Source organism: Lissotriton helveticus, chromosome 10 (assembly GCF_964261635.1).
Source record: "Lissotriton helveticus chromosome 10, aLisHel1.1, whole genome shotgun sequence".
Taxonomy (NCBI): Eukaryota; Metazoa; Chordata; class Amphibia; order Caudata; family Salamandridae; genus Lissotriton; species Lissotriton helveticus.
In genome coordinates, this window is record NC_136071.1 from 70,094,080 (window position 1) to 70,117,387 (window position 23,308).

At 39.0% G+C, this 23,308-nt stretch overlaps 1 protein-coding gene across 1 annotated transcript in view; it reads right to left on the minus strand.

Moving 5' to 3' along the window:
* Positions 1 to 283: 283 nt before the first annotated feature.
* The window catches only part of LOC144785900 (metalloproteinase inhibitor 3-like), a 44,186-nt gene continuing 21,161 nt past the window's right edge, over positions 284 to 23,308 (minus strand). Inside the window, exons 4-6 of the mRNA XM_078664771.1 lie at positions 22,480 to 22,594; positions 13,447 to 13,562; positions 284 to 1,413 (exon numbers count right to left, since the gene is read on the minus strand). Coding sequence (XP_078520897.1) covers positions 1,249 to 1,413; positions 13,447 to 13,562; positions 22,480 to 22,594 — 396 coding nt within the window. The 3' untranslated portion in view covers positions 284 to 1,248. The remainder of the gene's footprint in view (positions 1,414 to 13,446; positions 13,563 to 22,479; positions 22,595 to 23,308) is intronic.

A 23,308-nucleotide genomic window follows, 5' to 3' on the forward strand; every position in this document is an offset into this window, starting at 1 on the left:
TCATGTATTCTCTGACATACTACAGGCTTAAAAGTCTTTGTCCTTGGAATAACCTAGTTACTGCATGACCACCAATGGGAATTTCAGAGAGCATATCCTTTGGAGAAAGGGCCAAGCTGTGTCTACCTGCTTTATTGAGAGCACTGACATATGCTCATGCTGAATGAGCAGAAGTATGGAAGTCGGACACAGAAACAAATAAACAAGAAAAGCAGAAAGAATTGTGATATTTCCCCGTTCAATAAATGGAAAGGAAGGGAGGGAAATAAAAACTATATGTATATAGATGATTAATGTTAAGTGTATTACAGTGTATGTGAATAGATATACTATTATGCAGTTGGAGACTAATTTTACCACTGCAAATAAGGATCTGCTATCAAGATACTTATGGTCATTTCAGTATTCACAAGGTTTTGATTAACTGATTCATCACAATTTTTGATCAAATTTGCACATTTTTATCTGTTTTCAAATTTGCTCATCCGATGTGATCCATACTCGCCGCTTGCTTATCTCACTTAATATATACTTTGCATATTTCAGTTGGTTTTATCAGAAATGTACTACTACTTTTACTCAGTTCATCAATGCTCAAAACTATTTCTGACTATGTGAGGCCCCATAGTTGCAAAGCATTTGGCATCATCAGAAAAGTAGTTCAAAATATTCAACTATCCTGCATCACCACTATTCAAAGAGATCTGTTCAAAGAGTTCCTTTGATCGAAATGAGTGAGGACGCCCCGAAGAGTATCATTCCACTTTAAAACTGGCACTTCTTGGCAGCAGTGTAATACTTTTAATTGGTGAGTACCGGCACTTCTGAGTAACTAACAGGTACTTAGGGATAGGGAGTGCACACATTACTAGATTTCTATTTCAGGTACTGTAAATTACTATGATGAGTAAGCATTCGGGTGCAAATGAAGGAGATTGAGATCTTAGAGGCAAAAGTCCAAATGAAAACTTCACTAAGAAGAACTTGTTCCAATTCATCATATTATACAGTCACATAAGTTCATCCTTTTCTCTCTCACACTGCTGTTTCTAAACTTGGACATCTCAAGAGAACTGATCTATTCAATTACAATTAAGATTTGCAAGTTTGAGGTAGCTCTGTTAGAGTGTGACTAAGGTAATTTGGAGATATTTGAACTTCTTTCTGATTAGGTTGTTACCTTCAAAGACATGCAATAAATCATAACTACTCTGTTTTCTTCCACTATGTTGTGGATGAGGTTGAGAGCTAGGTATCAACTGGGTGCCAGGTGCATTCACCATTCACATCAAGTGCACACATTTGATCCTTCAGTTCATCCTGCAGCGGATCATAGTAGAAATCCCATGGGTCACCTCCATTTAATAAGCAATTACTGCTTGGATAGTCTCTGCATTCCCACTTGAAACAGATCTAAAAGCATGAGAAATGAAACCATAGTCATTAAGATGAAACTGAGTTAACATGAAATCTACAGGTATTGCTTAGAGTAAAACGTAGCAAAATAACTTTTTAAAAGACATTTTTAAAAGCAGATCTCAAAGCTCTTTATATGACTGACATAATCTAGTTTTTATTGCAGAAAATTGTTCCAATGCAATGAAGTTGTGATAGGACCTACTACAATAACTTTTGCTTATTTATTCTTGTTCTTTTAGGTTTTTTATGTTGGTCCTCACATTTGAATCAGAGTGGACAGTCCAGAGCAAGTAAGGTGTCATACTCTTCCTACAACAACATTAGGGGTCAATTAGAAGTCAACATGATTCAGGTACAGGGATATCAAATGGCTGCAATTAACATTTCCGGCCTAAATCCAGCCATTGTGCAATTTTGCCCAAATGGGTAATAACACGCTCGCCCAGTTTTAGTGGATCAAAAACAATATAAGAATCGTATGTCACGGATGTGTAATGGTCTCTTTATTTTGTTGCTTCCATGTACCACCTGCTCTGAGAGGAGGCTGTTGGTAGGTAGGGGATTGGTAATTGCTTCCTAATGCCATAGAAGATGGTTTTTCAGAGGCCCTGCAGCATTGGTGCCCCCCCCCACCCCTACAATCCATATTAAAAGTTGCTAGGTGCTTTTCCACAAACAGAAAATAGGGCCGGAGATTCCTGCACCAAGTATTCCTTGGCGCTTGAACAATAGGAGAGATGTGATTGGCTGAAGCGATAGCCCTCCAGCAGGAAATCTCCGCCCTATCCCACTTCTAATGGAGCCCTGCCAGGTATTATCATTTGCAAGATGGAATCGGGTCAAACCACCCATATTGTTCCCTTCAAGCCAGGAGATTCTTTTAAAGCCAGTGCTCTGAAGTTTTTACAACTATACCAAGAACCACTGCTCCTCATCTCAGAGGAGTGCTTGTTTCTTCTTGCTTGATGAGGCATGGCAAAATACCACATTGCACAGAAGGTAAACCAAGGGTATAATGGAATAGAAAACAATAAGAATGAAATATAAGACTTTTGAAGCAATGATAATGCTAATAATACTACAACTGGCAACAGTAATGCTAGAAACTCATGGATACCTTAAATATTCTGCATTTATATATGTGCTGTGCTTATATCAGTTTCATTCCAGTTTTCATACCCAGTTCATTGTTATTAGTTCCTGAGGTTTGTCAGTGAATCACCTAGAATCAGGTGGGCTTTAAATATGCATCATACAGTCTTGTCCATTCATCTTTTTTCCTGGAATCCATAATTTGGGGCCATATGTATCAAGAAGTCATTTTGCGATTCTCAAATAGCGATTTTTTGCGAATCGCTATTTGAGAATCGCAAAATGCTATGTATGTAGGATTTGCAATAAATTTTGCGAATCCTACATATTCCTTAATTGTGAATCTCAAATTGCGATTCGCAATTAAGTAATACCTCACCATTCATTTCTAGGGGCATAGAGGCCCATAGGAATGAATGGGAAGACATTCTCAATTTGAGATTTGCGATTAGCGAATTGCAAATTAAGAATGCAATTTCAAGGGTGCAGGGGTGTTAAAAGGACACCCTGTTGCACCCCTGAAATAAGCATGGGTGCACATGTGGCACACATACATGTGAGTCACATGGCACTTTGAAAAATGCAAAAAAGGCATTTTTCAAAGAAATCGCAAATTACCACCAACTTGAAGTTGATGGTAATTTGCGATTCCTTTAGGCAAAATTGCACTTTTTTTGTGCTTCTTACATTGCATTTAAGGAATAGCAAAATTTGCGATTCCTTATTTTGAACGCAGATTTACTTGATACATACCATTTAGCAAAAATGCGGTCGCAAACGCTGAAATTCTGCCAATTTCGACGTTTGCGAACGCATTTGTCCTTGATACCTATGGCCCCTTGTGAATGATCATAACATATAGATCTGGTGTTTAAAAGATCAGTCTGTCAGCAAGTATTACATTTCCCTGCACCATGGTGCCTGTCATGTAGAGCAGGTAAATGTAAACGGTGCCTTTTTCAAATTGCGCCAGGTGCTTCAGTATGGCAAGGGTGACTGCCATGATGGCGGTCACATCCTAATACCTGCTGTGGGACCGGTGCCTTGTAGGAGGGTGGTCCCACTCCCCGAAACGATTTCGGACAGACTAGAGTCCGTCCGCCATGGTTATCAGCCCTATAGTATGAGCGATTTTTTCACACGTCTATGTTTTCACTTGAAGTGAGACATATACAAATCAAAAAACCTATTCTAAAAATGTTATCCCAGGAAACATGGTCCAAACAGCATACAAAAACTAGGTCATCACTCAGTGTGAGGCATGTGCAAATCATTAACATGGCCATGCAAAAGAATTACTCTAGTGCTTAACGTTGATTCACCTACTTTAATCTTCAAATAAGATACTGTTTAACAGTAAATAATTTATTCTCAAAAACTGCGTCAATTTTGCTAAAATACTAAACCTTAATCAGTCAATCAATAAGGATTTATAAAGTGCGACTAATCACCTGATAGGGTATCATGGCGCTTAGTAGGACTGTTATGACAAGATGCCTATTCACAGCAGTTCTCTTTATTCAAAAGCTGAGTCATTTCTCAGTGTGAGATATGTGCAAATCATTAACAAGGCATGTGCAAAAAATTGATAAAGTGTTTAACATTGTATCTCTATAATTAGCCTTCTAATCAGTCACTATTTAATGAGAGACAACCTTTTCCTGTACAGATTTTGCTTACCATTAATTCCCCAACTTTTGACTTCTGTTCAGTAATTAGATCATGTACAGTAGCTTCATAGAACATGTGATATAAAACCACTAATCTTGATGGGGCAAGACCAGAACATTTGCAGGCCCTACACTGAGGAATTGATCGTTAGATCATTCATATTGCACTTACGTATACTAACATTTATTAATAGGCTGGATAGAAAAACAACAGCTGGTTAAATAGAAATAAAACAGCTTATGCAAAGGTCAAAGAGCCGGGTCTGGTGGCTTAGTGGACTAATGCGTCCACTTTAGGGGCCTGTCTTTGACCTCATGGTCACAGGTTGTAATCCCAGTAGGTCCACTCAGCCTTTCAGCCTTTCATCCTTCCGAGTTTGATAAATGAGTACCATTGGGTAACAATAAGCATATGTTATTCAGCGCTAAAATACCCTTGGGTGAATGTGAGCTTTACAAATACACATGGTGTGTTATGCTAAAAAGATTTTTTCTGCCTCAGTCAAAACATTTAGCAAACCGGTGGGTAAACTGAGTTGACACGCCTGATAAACATAGTATAAGTGCTTGACGACATGTTCTTACCCCTGCTTTTAAAAACACTGACTTTAATCATATTCGGAGAGCACATTGCAGGATTGGACAAACACATACTATATAATAGTGTTTTCTTGGGAAAGCCACAAAGCATGCAAATTTTACTTGGCCATTCTTGGCGCCATTTTAGTTTTCCTGCCCTTAGTTGGATATAGGCCAAGTCTTAACTTCAGAAATACATCCTGCATGTGTGATGGAAAAGGGACAGTCATATAAGTCTGGATACCCTATTTCTCGTAAGAATTGATAACTGTCCAGGCATGTTTTTCAACTCATATTGCATTTTATCTGCATTGGAAGAATGGTATTTTGTTGCTTGGTTAAAAAAAAAAAAATTCAAGCACACTGCGTTCATCGCTAGAGACACAGAAGGCTGACCTCCAAAAGTTTGAAAAGGCTCTATGAGATAGGACCATTTTAAAAAGGCAGCCTGTAGCACTAGAGCCTGCCCTTGGAGGTCAAACTCGAATAATTCATATTTTGGCCCTAAATATTATTTGTTTTTTTGTGGTTGCTATTCTGTCATACAGCCAAGCCTTACGACAATAAGACGAGGAATCATCTGTCTGGTTTAGATGTCTGGAACATTCTGTCTAGACCAGTTCAGCCACTTGCTCACTATTAGTCTAATGCAGGTGTTCTTTGCGTATATACACACAAATAACTCAAATTATTCAGGGTGTGGCCAGTTTGAGCACAAAACACGGTATTATAGTCTGTCTTTGCATACACTTTGTGAATTAAAAGCATTTTACTGAAGGCTGCACATTTATTGAACAACTTACCTTAGCTGTAACTAAACAACTGGTTTCTTAGGTACCATGCCAACGTAGGAGGCAGAAAAGAGATGATACCTCTTTTTATGGCTGACCTGTAGGTTCACTGACTAAATATCGAGGGACAGAATATCGATTGCCCAGAATATAGATTAAAAAATATCGAGGGACAGAATATAGAATCCCTATCTACAAACAGGTAAGTACTAAAATATTGGTAACAAAATATTGATAGTTAAAATAAAGTTAACTAAAATATCGAATGTTTTAAATGTATTAAAAATATTGTAAAAGTAATTAAATAATAAACACAATTAAATGAAACATAGTTAAAATAATGTAAAAAAGCTTAAAATGTTAAAATAATAAAATGTAATGTAAAAAAATACTTTAACATATATATTTACCTATTATAAAATAATTATTCATCTTAATTATAAAATACATAAAACATTATTAAAAATACATTTACATATATATATATATATATATATATATATATATATAAATAAACCTATTACCTAAATATAAAAATAAATAGTATATAATAATTTAAATATTTAAAGTGATACTTTTTATGTTAATTAATAATTTACACTACAGTAAATATAACAAAATTAAAAACATTACATGGCTAAGGGAATAAAATTAGTATTCACACTCCAACAAGTGCAAAAGTAGAGAATTTGTTGGGTTAGTGGGAGGGTAAAAATTACTATTCCCACTCCAGTGAGTGCAACAGTAGGGAAAGTAATGATGTAATAAGAATACAATAATTCTCAATACCAAATAATAATTAATTAAAATGAATTAACGATCACAAAATACTTAATTACTTATAAATACCAATTGTTTTTTATTTATTAAACATTATTTACCTACTAATTAACAACCAATTAATTTTCAATACCAATAATGTAATAAGTAATAACAAAATACCAATTAATAATTAATTTAGAATAAATTATTTATCAATACAAAAATAATTTCAATAATTATTTAATTACAATTACATTACTTCCCACCCTATGCCCCTATAACCCACAACCCACTCCAAATAATACATTAATACAATAAACATAATTATCAATTACACAATAATTTAAATTAATTACCAAATAATTCATTAACAATCAATTATCAATACATATAAATAAAAATAAATACTTACTTAATTACAATTAAATTACTTCCCACCCTATTCCCCTATAAACCCACAATCCACTACAGAACTAAAACACAAAATTAAATTAAAAATAATTATTAATTCCTAAAAATTAATATTTAATTTACTATCATTAAATTACTTCCCACCCTATTCCCCTATAAACCCACAACCGGCTACGGATTTAAATTATGCAAACTTTAAATAACATAAAATGAATTACTTTAAACATACATTACAAAAATAACATAGAATTTAAACACATAAACTAGCATACATAACACTAAAAAGAAAATCGATATTATGGAAAACGATATTTCTAAATTCGATATTAATTGAAAACTATATTTCTAAATTCGATATTATGGAAATCGATATGCCTTACCTTAAATTCGATATTCTATACAAGTATATTTTGGGAATTTCATATTTTGGCCTCTATATTTTTGATTCGATATTCGATATTCTGGCCAGTCGATATTTAAAATTCGATACTTTGGGTGTTTACCGGTACCTAAAGAACCGTCCCTAAAGAATTTGAGGATTTTCAAAACACCAGACCCGGAGAGATGCAACCTCTACTAGATGTTCTGAATTCTTAACATTTCTTGTAGAAGTCACTTTCTAAACATGACATGTGAAGTGAAGATGTGTTTTAAAAGGAGAAAAACTTTCCAAAAAAGTGAACAGGATGAATTTAAACATACCAATTACGCTGTGCAATATCAAAAATGAAATAAATCATATTATATTACACACATTTAAAAAAATCAATCCAGAACTTTCTTTTTCAAAATGTCAGTGAACGCAAAACATTATCAATAACTCCTTTAAAGGAGGCAGTGAATGAAAACTTTGCTGGGAACGCTAATTTTACAAAGTGGCCGCTAATATTTATTGATTTTATTACTTATTTACAGTTGTATACACCACAAAGATCGCCCAATGGCACTAGAGCACTTTACATGAGAACCAGACTATGCAACATACTTGTAAACAATGGAATATTATGTGATTGGCCGGAATCACAGGATGTTGACCTAAGGATGGAACTCAGGCCTAGTTCCTCAGTTTTAAAGTGAGCAGCTCTGGCCATGAGTCCTCATGACATAAACTGAAACATTGTTGGTAACCATCAGTTAGTGGAGTAGATTCCTGCAGGTTATAAAATTGAACTTACTTTCGGTAAGAGCATTGCTTTTGTTTTGAATTTTGTGACCCAGTAATCAATTCAATTAGTTTCTCTGCCTAGGGGCATGTTCAATGTATCACCACCATTTCTCATCTTATTTTACCTCAATAAGACTTTCAAGAAACTGCCCCAAAGAGTCTTCGATCCAGGACATATGATGATAAGAGGGGACCAAGCTTCTGGATGCAGATTACAGAAACACCACAATTTGTTGTTGAGATTTAGGGGCCCATTATGATGCGGGCGGATTGCCTCCCCCAGGCTGGCGGTGGCCAATGCCAGCCTGGCGGAGGCAATCCGCCCGACATCCATGTCCTGATTCCCCCCCGCCAGATTAGGATGGTGGAGGGGACAGCGGCGGACGGAAAGACCGTCCGCCGCTTTACCGCCGCGGTCGCCTTGTGACCGCTGCAGTAATAGATTAATATGGTGGCGGTGTCCAATGGACACCACCAGCCATATTACAATGGCAAAATGTAGGGGCTTTTCCGTGGCGGCAATGCCGCCACGGAAAGGCAGGCGGCGATTGCTGCGGTGGCCCCCTGCGGGGGCCCCTAGGTGATGGCAGAGGTGGAGGGGGACATGGGGGGTACCTATGGTCCCACCCCACATTTGCATATGCAAGGCGGCAGGCACCGCGCGGTGCCTGCCGCTTTGCATATGCAAATGCGTGCTGACATGTTTAGCATTGTGGAGGGCGGTGCTGAGTGCACCGCCCGCCACAATGATATACATGTAGGATGTGCCCGCCACACACATCCTAATTCCCCCTACGGGACTCCCGCCCTAATGACCTCCTTAGAATCCTCCAGTGTATTATAGTCTTGAATATCTACTTATTGGAGTCGTAATGTAACAAAATCGGAATTGGCGTTTGGTATGAGACTGGGCCTACAATATAGGCTACAAGGGGCCATAATATTGATTAATAGGCAGTCTGTTTTCAGTTTCTTTGATAACTTGTCCTTCTCACCCATGCTATTGAACATTTCGTCCCAAACCAGGGCTCTAAATTTACCCTTATCTCTGTCGGTTTGGTCACACTAAGACTGGATCTCAAATCGCTGTCGATGGTTATTAATCTGTACACCCTTTGTATCTGATTTACTCGTACCAACTCTTGGTCAGACAACATATGATCTGCACTCCTGCTAAAAATGAATAGCAGCAATCTCTGCTCTTTCACTTATGACTGGGATGGCAAGTTCCAGTAGCCGGACAGCTTGAGTAGTGTGCAGGTTGACATTTGACAGTTTCTGCAGCTTAGTGCATTCTACACAAAGAGCATTACAGTTGTGTTCCTCCTTTCATGCGGTGCACACCACAAGCATGCCCCGGTCCTATACATTACTAAGAGTACTTCCTGCTTCCCTAAAACAAGTTTGTGTTATTGCTCTTAAGTCCTTTGAATCGATCTCTCTACTTAGGTCATCCAATAAGGCTCTTTGCATTTAGCTTAATCTTAGCATTCAGTAAAGCAGTTAAGTGCTACTTACTAATGACCTTTCTAGCTCCTTTTTTAGAGGGGTATTGTAGTGTGTACATTAAACATTCATTCCAATCATGGGGGATTTGATAAGGTTGAGATACTGTTGAAAAATGTTTGATTAAAAGTTCAAATAAAAGTTTGTTTCATTTTTAAGTGGAGAGGGCTATATGGAGCCGATTTTTCCTTAATTCCTGTACAAAGCCAATTGGTCTTTCTCCATTTCATTCCCTCAGAAAGGTACATCAATGTGTATCTTTCTCTCCTTCAAAGCCATGCAAGGTATTGATGTCTTCTTTCCCATGTCAATCTAACACACTCATGGCGTTCTCTTTTGAATGGATCTTCTTAGTGGTCTCCTACTGTGGGAGATGGGTTGTTTCTTTGAGGGTTTACCAGGGAGTTTATTCGCGGCCCTCAGAGATTTGGCAAAAGCGGGCTTTAATTTGATTGTTTTTCAACTGCCATTAAAGCAAGGGCTGCTTTGTATTTAGGAGATTTTTATTATAATCTTGGTCGACAGCATTCTTTGATGCTAAAAGATTTGGAACAGACAGGCAAACATTGGTCTCTTCATTGGAGACTTCATTGTGATCTTGAATCAGCATGGCCTACATGGTTTTACGGTCTAGGGAAAGTGCTGTGCTTGTAAAATCATGTGTAGTTGATTACACTAACAGGTTTACCGAAATAAAACTGTGCACCTCTCAGAGCAATTCACAACACCTCTACAAGAATTGTAACAGGAACTCAACGTTTCAACCACATCACACCATCTCTAGAATAGTCCTGATGGCTCTCTAAGAAAGTAGTATCCTGTTGAAGATAGTATGCATTACTCGCAAAGCCCTAAACCATGATGAACCTCAATACCTTACAAATTAGCTCAAATTCTCAGGTGGTAGTTCCTCCCTTGCAAGACGTAATTCCTTCTTCATGGAACCCTCACGATTTATAGAAAATAAAACCTATGCCAACACTTTCTATGGATCCACCCTGAGAATATGGAACTTTCCCCAGCGAAGAATTGGGCTAACACATACAGAAGTGCCTACAAATATATTTTTTAAAGATGTGAAGGATATTCTACAAACTAGATTCCTCACTTCCTGCTTACAAATCAACCATGTTATGGAACGCATCACACACCCAGATGTAGACCACCGACTTAGAATGCTCTCACCATGACACCAAGTGGGCCCTCTGCTCGGTACTACTGAATACTATTGACTTATTACAAGATGATCTGTCTAACTCTCCCTTGCGTTCTAGTGCGCTTTTGTTGCATGTGTGTGATTTCTGCATTATGGGAACAGATTTCATATTTTTTTACAAATACAGATGTGATGCCTTTGGGTCATGGTGTTGCAGTATAAAACTCTTAAAATAAGAAAATAAACATAATCTATATAGCCAGACCACTCTTAGGTTTGCCTTTGGTTGATTTACCAGTGATTTGCAAGAATTCTTCGCACCCATCTATTTCTAACTCCCTGTTGGCCATGTTTCTTGGTGGCATATTATAGCAATATTCAATAGGAATTTCAGCATTTCAAAACTGCCCTACAGCTGTGCTATTAAAGCCACATTTCTGAAAACCAGACACCAACTAATATCACTCTCCTCTTTTTACAACAAATGGATTTCTCAGTGGGTTATTGAAAGTTTTGCAAATTTGATGCCTCCTATCATCCTCACGTATCTTCTGTGTCTTAGCCACCCTGCCAGCTAATGTACTATGTCAAGTGACTTTCGAACTTCTACAGTGATAAAATGTATTTGCAGATAATTATTTTGTATAAAGAAGAAGTTCAAATTATTACACTCAAGTTTGATTCATCACTTTTCTCATTCAGTTTACCTGCAGGAATCCCACAATTTTCATCCACTAGTTTATATCTCTTTAGGCCATCGGATACCACCTTTGTAAAATATCTCACCATCTGCAACTTCACTAACCTACTGCCAGGTCTAAGAAATGAATCCTACAACTTAATGAGAATTCCTACTATTTTGTCTTCAATCCATGCGATTTTAGCCCAGTCCTTCCAGGGCCTGACAGCAGTCAGATATTGGAAGAAAAGCTTAGGCTTTTTGTGGAAGAAAATATGCCAGGTTGCCTCCTCTTAAAAAGTGTGCCTTCCTCGAGTCTAGATTGATGTAAGGGTATTAGTCCTTCAATTTTAGCGCTCTCATGTAAATATCACATATTTCTCCTTGGCTTCTCCATGTGAGTCTTATTGTGGAGTTGTGTGTCATATCTTTATCTGTTAGTTATATTTTTATATGATTATAGGTTCTCATGTGACTGTAAAAAGGATTCAAAATTACAGCTCAGTGTGCCACTACAATGCTTACTTGCGTTTTAAGTTCTATATTACTAGAATTGTGACCACAAATCTTTCTGGGTGCAAAATTGTGATAAATGGGTCTCCTAGTCGGTATATCCTTATGTCACCTGTGCAGTAAAAGTGTTTAGGCACACTCTCTATGCACTATTTCCCAAGTTTCTACAGTATTTTGTGTTTTTCAACTATTTAACCCTCTATTGTTGGTTTTGTCACTAGTTTCTAGATTTCTAAAAAAAATGTAGCCTAGATGTATTCAAGTGTACCAATCAAATACACCTTGAACCTTCTATGAAGGGACAAGTACAAGGTTTTCTTTTTTTCTTGAAATCACATTATTTACAATCAACTAGATTTTTACTTTAAGTATTACCTTTATTCTTTATTGGTTTCTTGAACCATTTGCCTAATGTCTGGATATCAATGGTCCCCCTGTCTATATGGAGGTATGGATTTGTTCCCCTTCAAAGTTACCAAAGATACTAAGTGATTTTATATCGTTTTCTTGTGCCTTTTCCCTTCTGCTTCATTGAACATGATTCTGAATACTAAAACCTTCATAGAACCCTTTATAGAACCCTTTATTAGTAATGCATGATCAATGTTTTGTTCTAATAAATGTACATGTTTTGCCATTTTTTCTGCCTGCCAATCAATGGCCTTCACTACCCAACATATCAGTCATTACATTAAATATAGCTAGAACGGACTTCCAACTATTTCTGTTTTCTCATCTGGATAAGACACTTAAGACTTTCTGATTCATCTCCTTACTTTCTCTAGCAGTGCTGTCCAGAGAGAGTAAACTGGGCAGTTCAGATTTGGTAAAAGGATCCAGATCTTTCTGTTATGCTTTTGTTTTGCTTTTGAATAATTTGAGTCACTGCAGAGGTTACTTTAAACAAATCGGCCCAAAGCAGCCAGGAATTACCTGAACTGCAATTTATTGAGATAAATTTATAATTAGCAGTCATATCATTCACCTTACCTTGGAGCAAAAGGAGGTATTTCAAACTGTCCTTTGTGCCCAGTTCAATGATTGTAGGGGATCATGAGTTGCAACTTTACAGACATCAGGATTGGGTTTAGTTGGAAATATATTGGTTAGCAGCATTTGTTTTAATGTAATCGAGCCCTCTAAAATTTCATCCAGTAAAATAGAAACCTTTTCCCAGTTGGTGAAGTAGTGTAATAAAGAATTGTAAACACATTTTGAATTTATATCAGATGTGGGTAGCCATATTTTTCTATGGACTCTGTGCTCATACGCCTACAGAATTACGCACAATGATATTACTAAAACTGAGTAACCCCAAAATAAGCAGCAAGGGGAAGTAGCTCACTGCTTGCAAGCTGAATGGCCTAATGGCCACATAGACATGCGTGTTGTTCTTTGCACATCTTTTCCGCTGATACTGAGTCAGTGCAAATTACACTTTTGTAGGAGGGTGGGTGGGTTGGCTCTTCCTTTACAGTATCTTCTTGACTGCAGGATGTATTAGATTGTTGGCTGTTCCTTCGCAAGGGAAATAAAGTAGAAAAAAGAGTCTTTCTTGGCCAACAAGCCCAATTATTAAAGATCAATTATTTAAACATTTGAGGAAGTGGTTGGTAGATTTGTTTGGTTGAGGCATAAGCCTCTGCTCTTTTTAGGCCGGTGCCTAATTTCATTTGCAGCATCAGTGTTTCAAGGTTACTCACTTTGCAGTCGCAGTTGTATGCACCTTCAATGCCCTTTTTCTGGGCCTCTGACAACGTCCTCCAAGGTACAATGTAGTTGCAAAGGTTCACATCCACACGGCCATTCCACTGTGTACCTGTTAGTGATATGATAAAGACACTGTTTAACTCTTGTTACGTCACAATAATACATTATCTTCATGACATTTGAACATTTACTATCAAATCTTGAGCTGCACCCTCTCCAATTGCCCAACTCTTTTTTTGCCTACAAGTTTTACTTTTCTTACATTTTGAACCAGGCTAGCCATGGTTCATCCATCAAGGCCGAAACCATGCAAGAACTTCAGGATATTGATGTACAATGAAATCAAAATCATTAATATATTCTGTGGTAGTCAGGAATATCTGGGAAGATGGAAAACAAGGCACAGGTCCTGCCAGAGCTCAGTTGGTGCTGGCAGCATTTTACGGTGTACTTCTCCCTGCAACCGCTCGTGGGCCTTCATGCTGTGACACAAAGCACTATTTTAGATAAACCTTAACATATATTTGGACATTGGACTGTTAAGAGCACCATTGAAAACACTGGAGTGCTCCTGGATTCTAATGACTGGTAGAAGCCAGGCGCTCCAACATTCGAATGTTTGACTTGCTGTGAACAAAGGCCTCTCAGATCCCGAGGGGATTTAAACCTACTCTGGCTCCGGAGGCATTTGTTTTTACTAATTAAAACATTCAGCCCTCTAAAGGCATAATGTTCTAATAGCCTTAGAGCCCTCTATAGCAGGCTCTACCAGCTATTAAAGGCCATCTCCCTTGTTAAAGCCTCTCGCCTTCGGGTCGGGCCTTTAACAGCGGAGCAGTCCTCTAATGGACGGTACAGCCTGCTATGGCGGGCTCTAAGGCTATAGTACGAGGATACATAAACTACAGCACAACGTCTTACTGGTTTCTGAGTGACACCATACTCTGACCCAACATAAGGAAGACTGTGTATGAATAGGAAATACAAAGATAAGAAGGCAAGTGTGGGAGGAGGAGTACATGTCGGCTGGTTAGGAGGCAGGTCGCTGGAGTGTTCCTATTGGAATTACTTTTTAGGGCCTATACGATGATTCCTTGGGCAGGCTTTTTGAGGGGAATACTACAGTGATGAGAAGTGAAGACAAACAAAGCCTTTCTGTACTGGGGAGCGGTGACAATTAAGTGCTCCTCAACATTACTAGGTGTTGGCGCCTCCAAGGGAAGTCGGTGGCCTTGGGGGGGGGGGGGGGGGGTTACATGACACAGACACTGAGCCTGGGAGTAAGGCAGCATCGGTAGTCAAACGAGGCCGTCGAGCAGCAGCAAACATTTCGTTCTGAGGACTGGGAGGCATCACAGGCAGTTGTCGAAGCCTACTTATTGCAGAACCAGTCATAAAGGTAGTACCTAATGTTTGGCTGCTAAACGTAGTAGGCGAAAAGGCAGTGGGAAGCACATGCCTTCTGAGCTTTAGCATTGTGGATAAAGAGTGTGTGGAGGACCCTTTCGGTATGGAAGGGACAGAGGTAGTGGGGCATCTAGACAAGCCCATAGGGGAGCAAAAGGAGATCTAAGATAGAGGCAGGAGATGGTACATTCTTACAAGCACTATTAGGGCAGGGCAAAGTGAACCTGTCATCTCCAAGAATAATTGGCTTGAGGTTTTAAAAAGCAAGATTGGAGTTTCTAATAATACTGCAGCACGTAAAGAACTAGTTGGGTGCACATAAGCCTGATAAGCAGATAAACTATGTGATGAGAGGTCTGTGACTGATGGTTTAGAACCACAATGCAGGTGGCATTCTTCAAATGAATGCAGCAGATGTGTGAATGAAAAACCCAGCAGAGCCTGAAAAATACACCCTCATTGAGATCTTTCTTTAAGGTGCTAGCTAACAACAATTCAGAAGACATGGTGGAAAGTCAGCAAGATTCAGATGCCATGAATACTCTAAACCGGGAGCTCCCACCCCAAGCAGGTTGGGAATCTACTGTCCATGGTGAAAATGTAGAACGATCCTCACCTCCTTAGACTACAGTAAATGGTAACATGATGAAAGTTACAACCTGAAACAGACATCAACAATTGACAGCCATTTTAGACATGAGGGAGGCAGTGGAATCAGGGGAAGCCTGTCCCCATGTGAAGGTCTCAACAATAGTGGCGGGAAATAGTGGCATTGAACTTGTCCTTCATGGCACTCCAGGGTCAACATTAGAGAATGTTCAAGAAAGAGCTGAAAGAGTAGACTACTGGAACTTGCCAAATGTAGGCCTCAGACATCCTCAGTTAGGTCAAACAAGACCTGCCACCTTTAAAATGGAAAATATGATGTTGTCATTCGTATCGGGAATTACATTTAGATTCACTATATCTGAAGCAAATCAGAAAGAGTTTCAAAGGGTAAGTATTACTCTAGAGAAAACAAATTGAATTAGAAGAGAGGACCATGGCCTTGGACCAGGTAGTGAGTGAGCTTAAAACATCGGTCACACAGAGCATAGAGCGCATTTTGACAATGGAGCGTAAGGGGAATGAACACTATGAGAGGCTGGGGCAGTTGGATTACACTCAAGAAGAAATAACTTGAGGATCCTAAATGCTCCAGAGGGAATAGAAGGGGAGGATTTGAGAACTTTTGTGGTAGAATTGTTAACAGCAGTAATCCCCCAAGAGGATGACACAGTTCAAATAGTGGGAGATATCCAGAGACCACATCGTGATTCCTTTAGGAAGAATCCTATTAGGAGGAAACCTCGGAAAACACTGGAGAATTTTTTGACATACTTGATTAAGGAACAGCTATTGACGAAAGCACTGAAATCGAAATCCGTAAGAGCAATGGGATTCAACTTCAGAATCACGTCCGATATCTCCCGTATAATCCTGAAGAGATAATGCGAACTTGAAAAATGGATAGGATAGAGGGGTTCATAAAATTAGACCTAACTAACCAACTCCTACCACATTTAGAGTCATGCATGACATCAAAGTGTATAACCTAAGAGGGTACAAAGAGGCAGATGAAGTGACTGACAAAGTTAAAGCATTTACATTACCAATATAGGTAAAGACAGGCAGTTCAGAGCTGACCTCAATTCAAGCAAATGAGAATACAGTTGGCTAGGACTTGCTTGCGCTATTCGGCTTTTCTTGGTTCTGTATTTTTTTTTTTTGCCTGTTCATCTGAGATATGTTTAGTCATGTATGGGTTAACTCCAAAGGACAGTAGTTATGTCAATAGGGAAATTGGGAGAGTTCTCCCAGGGAGGGAAAAGAGGGGTTAGCAGGAAAATGGAGCACAGGGTGGGGAGCGTCGAGGGAAAAAATAAAATCTTCAGAAGCCTTATGCATACCTCAGACAACATATCAATAGGCTCAACGTGAGGTCCGTTTTTTTATGGGAAAACAAATATGTGGGAGAAAAAGGTAAGGGTAGAGTAGCCCCAGCATGAAATTTGCAGTGGAATATAAATTGGTTTATCATGTAAAATAGACAGCAGAGAATCTTACAAAATCTATGAGACTCAAGCACCAATCATTAGTTTTCAGGAAACACATCTAACTCGTAAAGAATGCTTGGAACTCCTTAAACTACACAAAATGGCTTCAGCAAGTGGTTTGTAAAAACCACCATAGTTGCACTAAAGGCTCCGATTTATATGGTAAGAAATAATATCCAGGATACCATTAAGACTATGTCATTGATAGCACAGGAAGGTGGATAATATTGACTATACGAATGGGTCACATTAACAACACATTAGTAGGATACCCGTGCCAAATACAGACATTACTCTAATAAAAAATGTTCACCTAATACTATTGTGCTTCCCTGCTCCCATTATAATGGCAGCAGACTTCAGTGTTTTTTCGGATAATGTTTTAGACAAGTCTTTAAAAATAGGGATGACACATGCCCCAAAGATGCAATTGAATATTAAAAACATGATATCAGAGCTAGGGTTGTGTGATACTTGGAGAAGGACGGTGGAATAAAGGAGAAATTATACTTTTCAAAATGAAAACCATGGTCATGCCTCCAGAATTGATTACTTTTTAGTTGATCAACTGTTAGTGGAGGAAGTGTGTGATATTACTTATCTGCTTGTGCACTTATCTGACCACTGAGCTATTTAGTTAGAGTTTACACTGTTTAATAAGTCTGAGTTGAAAAGTTGGACTCTATATGGTAGTCTACTGTTAGGGAGTGAGGCAGAGGAGTCTCTAAGAGTGTATACTGCAGAGTTTTTTTTAATTTAATGAAGGATCAGTGCCTTTGAATTTTGTTTGGAACAACATTAAGGCTCACATTAGGGTAATATTAAATAGCATTGTGTGGTAGAGAAACAGGATATATAAGAAAGAGTGTGGGCAGTTGGAGGATGAAATGGAAAAATGAGAATAGATGTTGGCCCAGAATATCACAAAGGAGCATAAAAAAGCATTAGAAGCTGATCTTCAGAAAACAAAAAATAAACCTGCAAGACTGTTGGAGAAAAGAGTAAGGAAGTGGTGGGAGGTGAGCAAATTGGCACATTTTGAATATGGAGAAAGCAGTAGTAAGGTACTAGCATGGAAAATAAAAACTGATTTAGCAAGGAACCTTGTATAGGAAACAAAAAAGCTAGATAAGAAACCTGCAAGTTGTGAGTCGTATAGACCGATATCCTTGCTGAACAATGGCTATAAAATATTTGCTAATATACTAGCTAAGAGACTGAGCAAGGAAGTAGGCAGTTTATTACACAAAGATCAAAAGCATGAATTCACCCATAGGTTGGTTGGTGCGATTGATAAAGCTTCCACGTTTCATATTCCATCACTAGTATTAACATTAGATGCCACTAAGGCATTTGATCAGGTGAATTGGACGTATCTGAGCACAATATTGTATCAACACAATTTAGGTGGAACTTTTGCAGGACAATCCAGCAAAATACATAGATTCAGAAGCAAAAATCCATACGAATGGTTGCTTAACATTGGATTTTAGCAATTACGGGAGGTACAAGACAAGGATGTCCATTTTCCCCAGTGTTATTTACCCTCTATATAAGAACCACTAGTGAGCAAACTAAGGGAGGAGTCAGCAATTTGTACATTCAGGTATAATAGCTGGGAGAAAAAAGTGGTTCTTTACTCTGATGTTCTTATGATTTATACAAACTACTTAGAGCAAGCATTACTAGTGATAAATAAGTTGATGCAAGACTTTGGGAGCATATCACGATGTTCTGTGAACCCAGCAAAAACACAAATTATGGGTTGCAATAGCCCAAGTGAAAATAAGCAAATCAGAAGGGGGATGAAATACCTTGGGGTGCGGAACACATGATATACATAAATTAGCAGAAATTAACTTTAAAATTGCTTTATTTGAGTCAGGTAAATTGTTAAAGAACTGGGTACATTTGCAATTAACTCTCTTGGGCAGAATTAGTTTGACAAAGGTGAAGAAAGTTCACCTTTCTCTTTAACACCATACCTCTGACCATCAAAAAAGACTGGATAAATAACCTACAGGGGAAACTCTCTAGCTTTACTTGGGCTGCAAATGGCTATGGGTATCTTGGAAAAAACTAAGCAGAAAGAAGGATTAAGGGGCTTATCTCTACCTGACTTTCAATATTATGCATGGGCTTTCCAACTAAAAAATATTGAGAATTTTATGTAACATGTTGAATTTTTCAGAAAATGGTTTAATATTTTTAGCAATGTTGAATGACATTAGATTGGGTTAGCCCCGTTTCTTTTATACGTTTGGTAACAAAAGTTTCTTTAAAAAGTAAGGCTGAAAGGACTGTGAGCGGCCGTTTTACTACTGTACCAGATAAGAAAAGTCACACACCTTCCATATTATAGTGATTATTCCCCTCACAGACAGTCCAGAGTGCATGGAAGATACATTGGCTAGCCCCTAGAGAACAGAAGGAATACATAAATGGAGGCAGCTGGTGCACGAAGGGAAAATGTTACCTTGTGATGTACTAACTACTGCTGGGCAACTTGCAAGGTATAAATAATATCAGCTGAGAAGTTGGTTTAAAGATATGCATGTCAGGCTCCCCCCACAAATGCTCTAGAAAAACAGCGATCAAAATCCGGCCAAAGAGAAAAGGAAGTTGTGATGTGGTACTCGGTAATATTGAATATGATGGATGGAGACTTCAAACTTCCAGAGGAATTATGGGGAGGAGACTTGCGGATGAAGTATGACAAGATAAATGGCAAGTATCGATGTCTTCACTTCATGGTACTTTTAGATTTGCTTTTCAAAGAAGGAATCAGTTGTTCACTCTTCACAGGGTGTATTAGACACCCTAAAAGACTGTAAGGATGGGAAAGAAGAATTCCCCAGAGTGCATGAAGTGTGGTGCAGCAAGAACACATTACATCCATTTGTTTTGGGACTGCCCTTTGATTCGAACGTAATGGAAAAGTGCGGGTAACACCATACCAATTATCCTACCAAAAATATATATAACCCTTATACCTATTGTTTCGGGCTGTACGGACAAGCTAGGCTCGCTCAGCAAGAACAAAAGCAAAGTTAATGCTCTACTTGGTACTTTTAGCAAGGAGAGAAATCTGCAGAGTGGCTGTCCAAGTTATCCCCCACTAGAACAGAATGGGCTGTTCCTATAAGGTATGCTCTTGAAAAGGATACTAAAGATCAATCTAAAAAGATTAAAGATGTGGCTACCAATGATATTGTGGTTAAACCAAGCTCAAGATTTACACTAGTGTGCAATTATTTCACACCAAGCTGTATTACATATAATGACTATCTGAGGTTTTGAGTACGAAAATCATTTCCCCTATGACTACACCTGACCACTGATTTGGTACTTGACCTCAGTTAGTCAGATGACTACCGTCAGCTTTGGAGGGCAAAATATAACATCAGACTCCCTGGCTGAAGGAGGGTCGTCGTACTAGGGAGCTGGGTGTTGTATTAAGATGTGAACGAGGACAAAAAATATAAAAAGAAAAAGAAATAACAACATTGGAAAAACTAGGACGCATTCCAGCAACTTTAGAAACCAAAGGACTCCATGCAGGTTACTATAAGAAGGAAGCAAGGAAAGAGGCAGGAAAGAAGGAAACCTAAGTAATGTCCCTGGGGCTGAAGGTGAGAACAAAACACAAGTGTGGGAATGTAAAGGCCAATGTAGGAAAGAAGGAAACCTGAGTAATGTCCCTGGGGCTGAAGGCGAGAACAAAACAAAAGTGTGGGAATGTAAAGGCCAATGTAGGAAAGAAGGAAACCTAAGTAATGTCCCTGGGGCTGAAGATGAGAACAAAACAAAAGTGTGGGAATGTAAAGGCCAATGTAGGACTAGTAGTTGCAGTTGGGAGCAAATGCAACTATGGAAAGCACTTCTACCCATGGAACTGATGTTGAGTTTCCCGTATGTGCTATGGCCGCCTAAGAAGCCTTGGGAGTCCTGCCCAGAACTTGGAAGTTTCAAAGTACTCACTTCAATCAATCAATCAATCAATCAGGATTCATAAAGCCCGACTATTCACCTGATAGGGTTTTCAGGTGCTTGCAGGTCCCGGAGGTTTATTCGAACTGCCATTTTTTGAGGGCCAATCGGAATTCCGAAAATGAGGCAATGGTTCTGAAGGAACGTGGGAAGGCTGTTCCAGGTCTTTGCTGCGATGTCGGAGAAGGCGTGTCCTCCACTTCTGCTTTGTGAGATGCAGGGAGTATGGGTAAGTGAAAGGGAGGCGGAGTATAGTCTTCTAAAAAGTTGCTGAAAGTTCAGGCAGTGGTTAATGTCCGCGGGTCCTTGGTTGAGTAGAGCCTTGTGTGAATGAGTCAGCAGCTTGAATTGTCATCTCTTCAGTATGGAGAGCCAATGGAGTTACCTGAGGTGGGGTGTGATGTGGGCTCGTCTGGAAAGGCCGAGGTGGAGTCTGGCTGCGGCGTTCTGTATGGTCTGAAGTCTCTGTAGGAGGGGTGCGGCAATTCCTATGTAGAGGGTGTTGTCGTAGTTCAGCTGGTGATGAGGGCTTGTGTCACAGTGCTTCTTGTGTGTAGGGATAGCCACTTGATGATCTTACGTCGCATGCACAGAGTGAGGAAGCAGACAGGGGAGATGGCGTTGATCTGTGAACTCAGCACTCTAATGTAATGCATGTCTCTCCATAGTCACCATCTTCCAGTTCTCCATTACCTCCAAAAATGGGATTATTGTTTCCTTACAGAGATATTGGTTTCTGGGGTAACAAGCCTTCCTTTTTTATTTAAACGTGCTCAGCCCTATTCATTCCTGTAGCCATGGGTATTTTGAAAGTTGAAACCTATCAGGGAAACACTCCCAAACTGAGCAAATTATTGGTCATAAAATTATTAATTATTTCAAAACAGGTCTTTTTTATTAGAGGAATACATACAGCAACACCTATCTGAGTTTAATCACCAAATAGCTTATCAATCAACTGATAGCTTATTTTCATCAATATGATTATTATCGGTTTATGGTCACTAACTGACATCACTACTCTACTAACCATATAAAATAATTCTGCTTGTTTTTAATGGCCTTCTGTAGTGAAAACTGACACGTAGTATTTAAATAAAATTAAAATTTATTCAGGATTCAATCCAGACGAAGAGGAAGCAGCTTCCAGGTACAGATCCAGCATCATCTGACCGGTAAGCCCGCTAACCGTCTTTTCTGCAACAGTGCATTTCTTGAAAACCTAACAGTGAACTCTCTAAACGCATGCCTAAGCGCATGCTAGACAATTTCAATGAAAACATTCTAACATTCTTACCATTCCTCGTGAAGGCCAGGCGATCTTCTCGGGGAATGGAGAAACACTACACCTTCTCTCTGGTGTTGTTGCTGTCCTGAACGGAACGGGAATAATTTTCCACCATTAAGGAAAACTGACCATTTCACATAATCTGGTTGGTGTTGACTCATGGGTTCTGTTGCTGTCCCTTACTAGTATTTGTTACTTAATATCTCCTCCTGGATGTTCATAAAATATCTTTAGAAAGGTCCTACCTGTGATCAAGTATTCCTCATTGTATCTGCTAGGGCTGATGTAATAGCCACAATAGTATTCCATTGAGCTGTAGATAAACGTCAGGTTCTGGGTCTCAGCTGCACCTTTGAACACCTGCAGAGGTTGAAAAATTCAGAGTTTCAATACTTTGTCTTATCTATCAGTATTGTTGTGAACTTTCTCCTCACACTTTTACCCCCTTTGCCTCAGCTAGAAGGGGTTCTTATAATGAAAGAATGGTCTAATGCAGGCAGCTGATGATAGAGGTTCCTCAGGTGCAGTTCAGTTGTTGATACATAGACAGACATAAGTGATCAGTCTGTTTTTTGGTATTCATTGCACTGACCATTGAAACCCATCTTATTCTATCACTGACCGTAGTCATGTTCTTCTACAAGGTGCCAGGATTAATCTAGCACATGCCACAAACTCAATAGCCTCTTGAATGGTGGTTATTAACCTTCCGAATATCAGAAGAATTTAAGGCAGTCAGCCCCGAATAAACTTTGAACTTGCAATCACTGGGGTGTACACAAAACATTTCCAGCGGTTGCATTTGCCGTCTTATACCCTTATCATAAGCACTTTGCTGGCTGTGAACCATCTACTATAAATCAAATAGTTGCTGTGCTTTGCATGTGTATCACAATGTTCCTGTAAGCTATTTGCCACCGCGCCACCACAGCCACCGCAAATGGAAACCTCTTAGCCCCAGAGCATGGTGTGATCAGTGAAGTGAATTCTAGCCTGCTATCCTACAACGCAGTGGCCCACTCCTACTGACAAGTTCACTGGTTCACAACTGGCTCTTGCAGATTGCACAAGGAA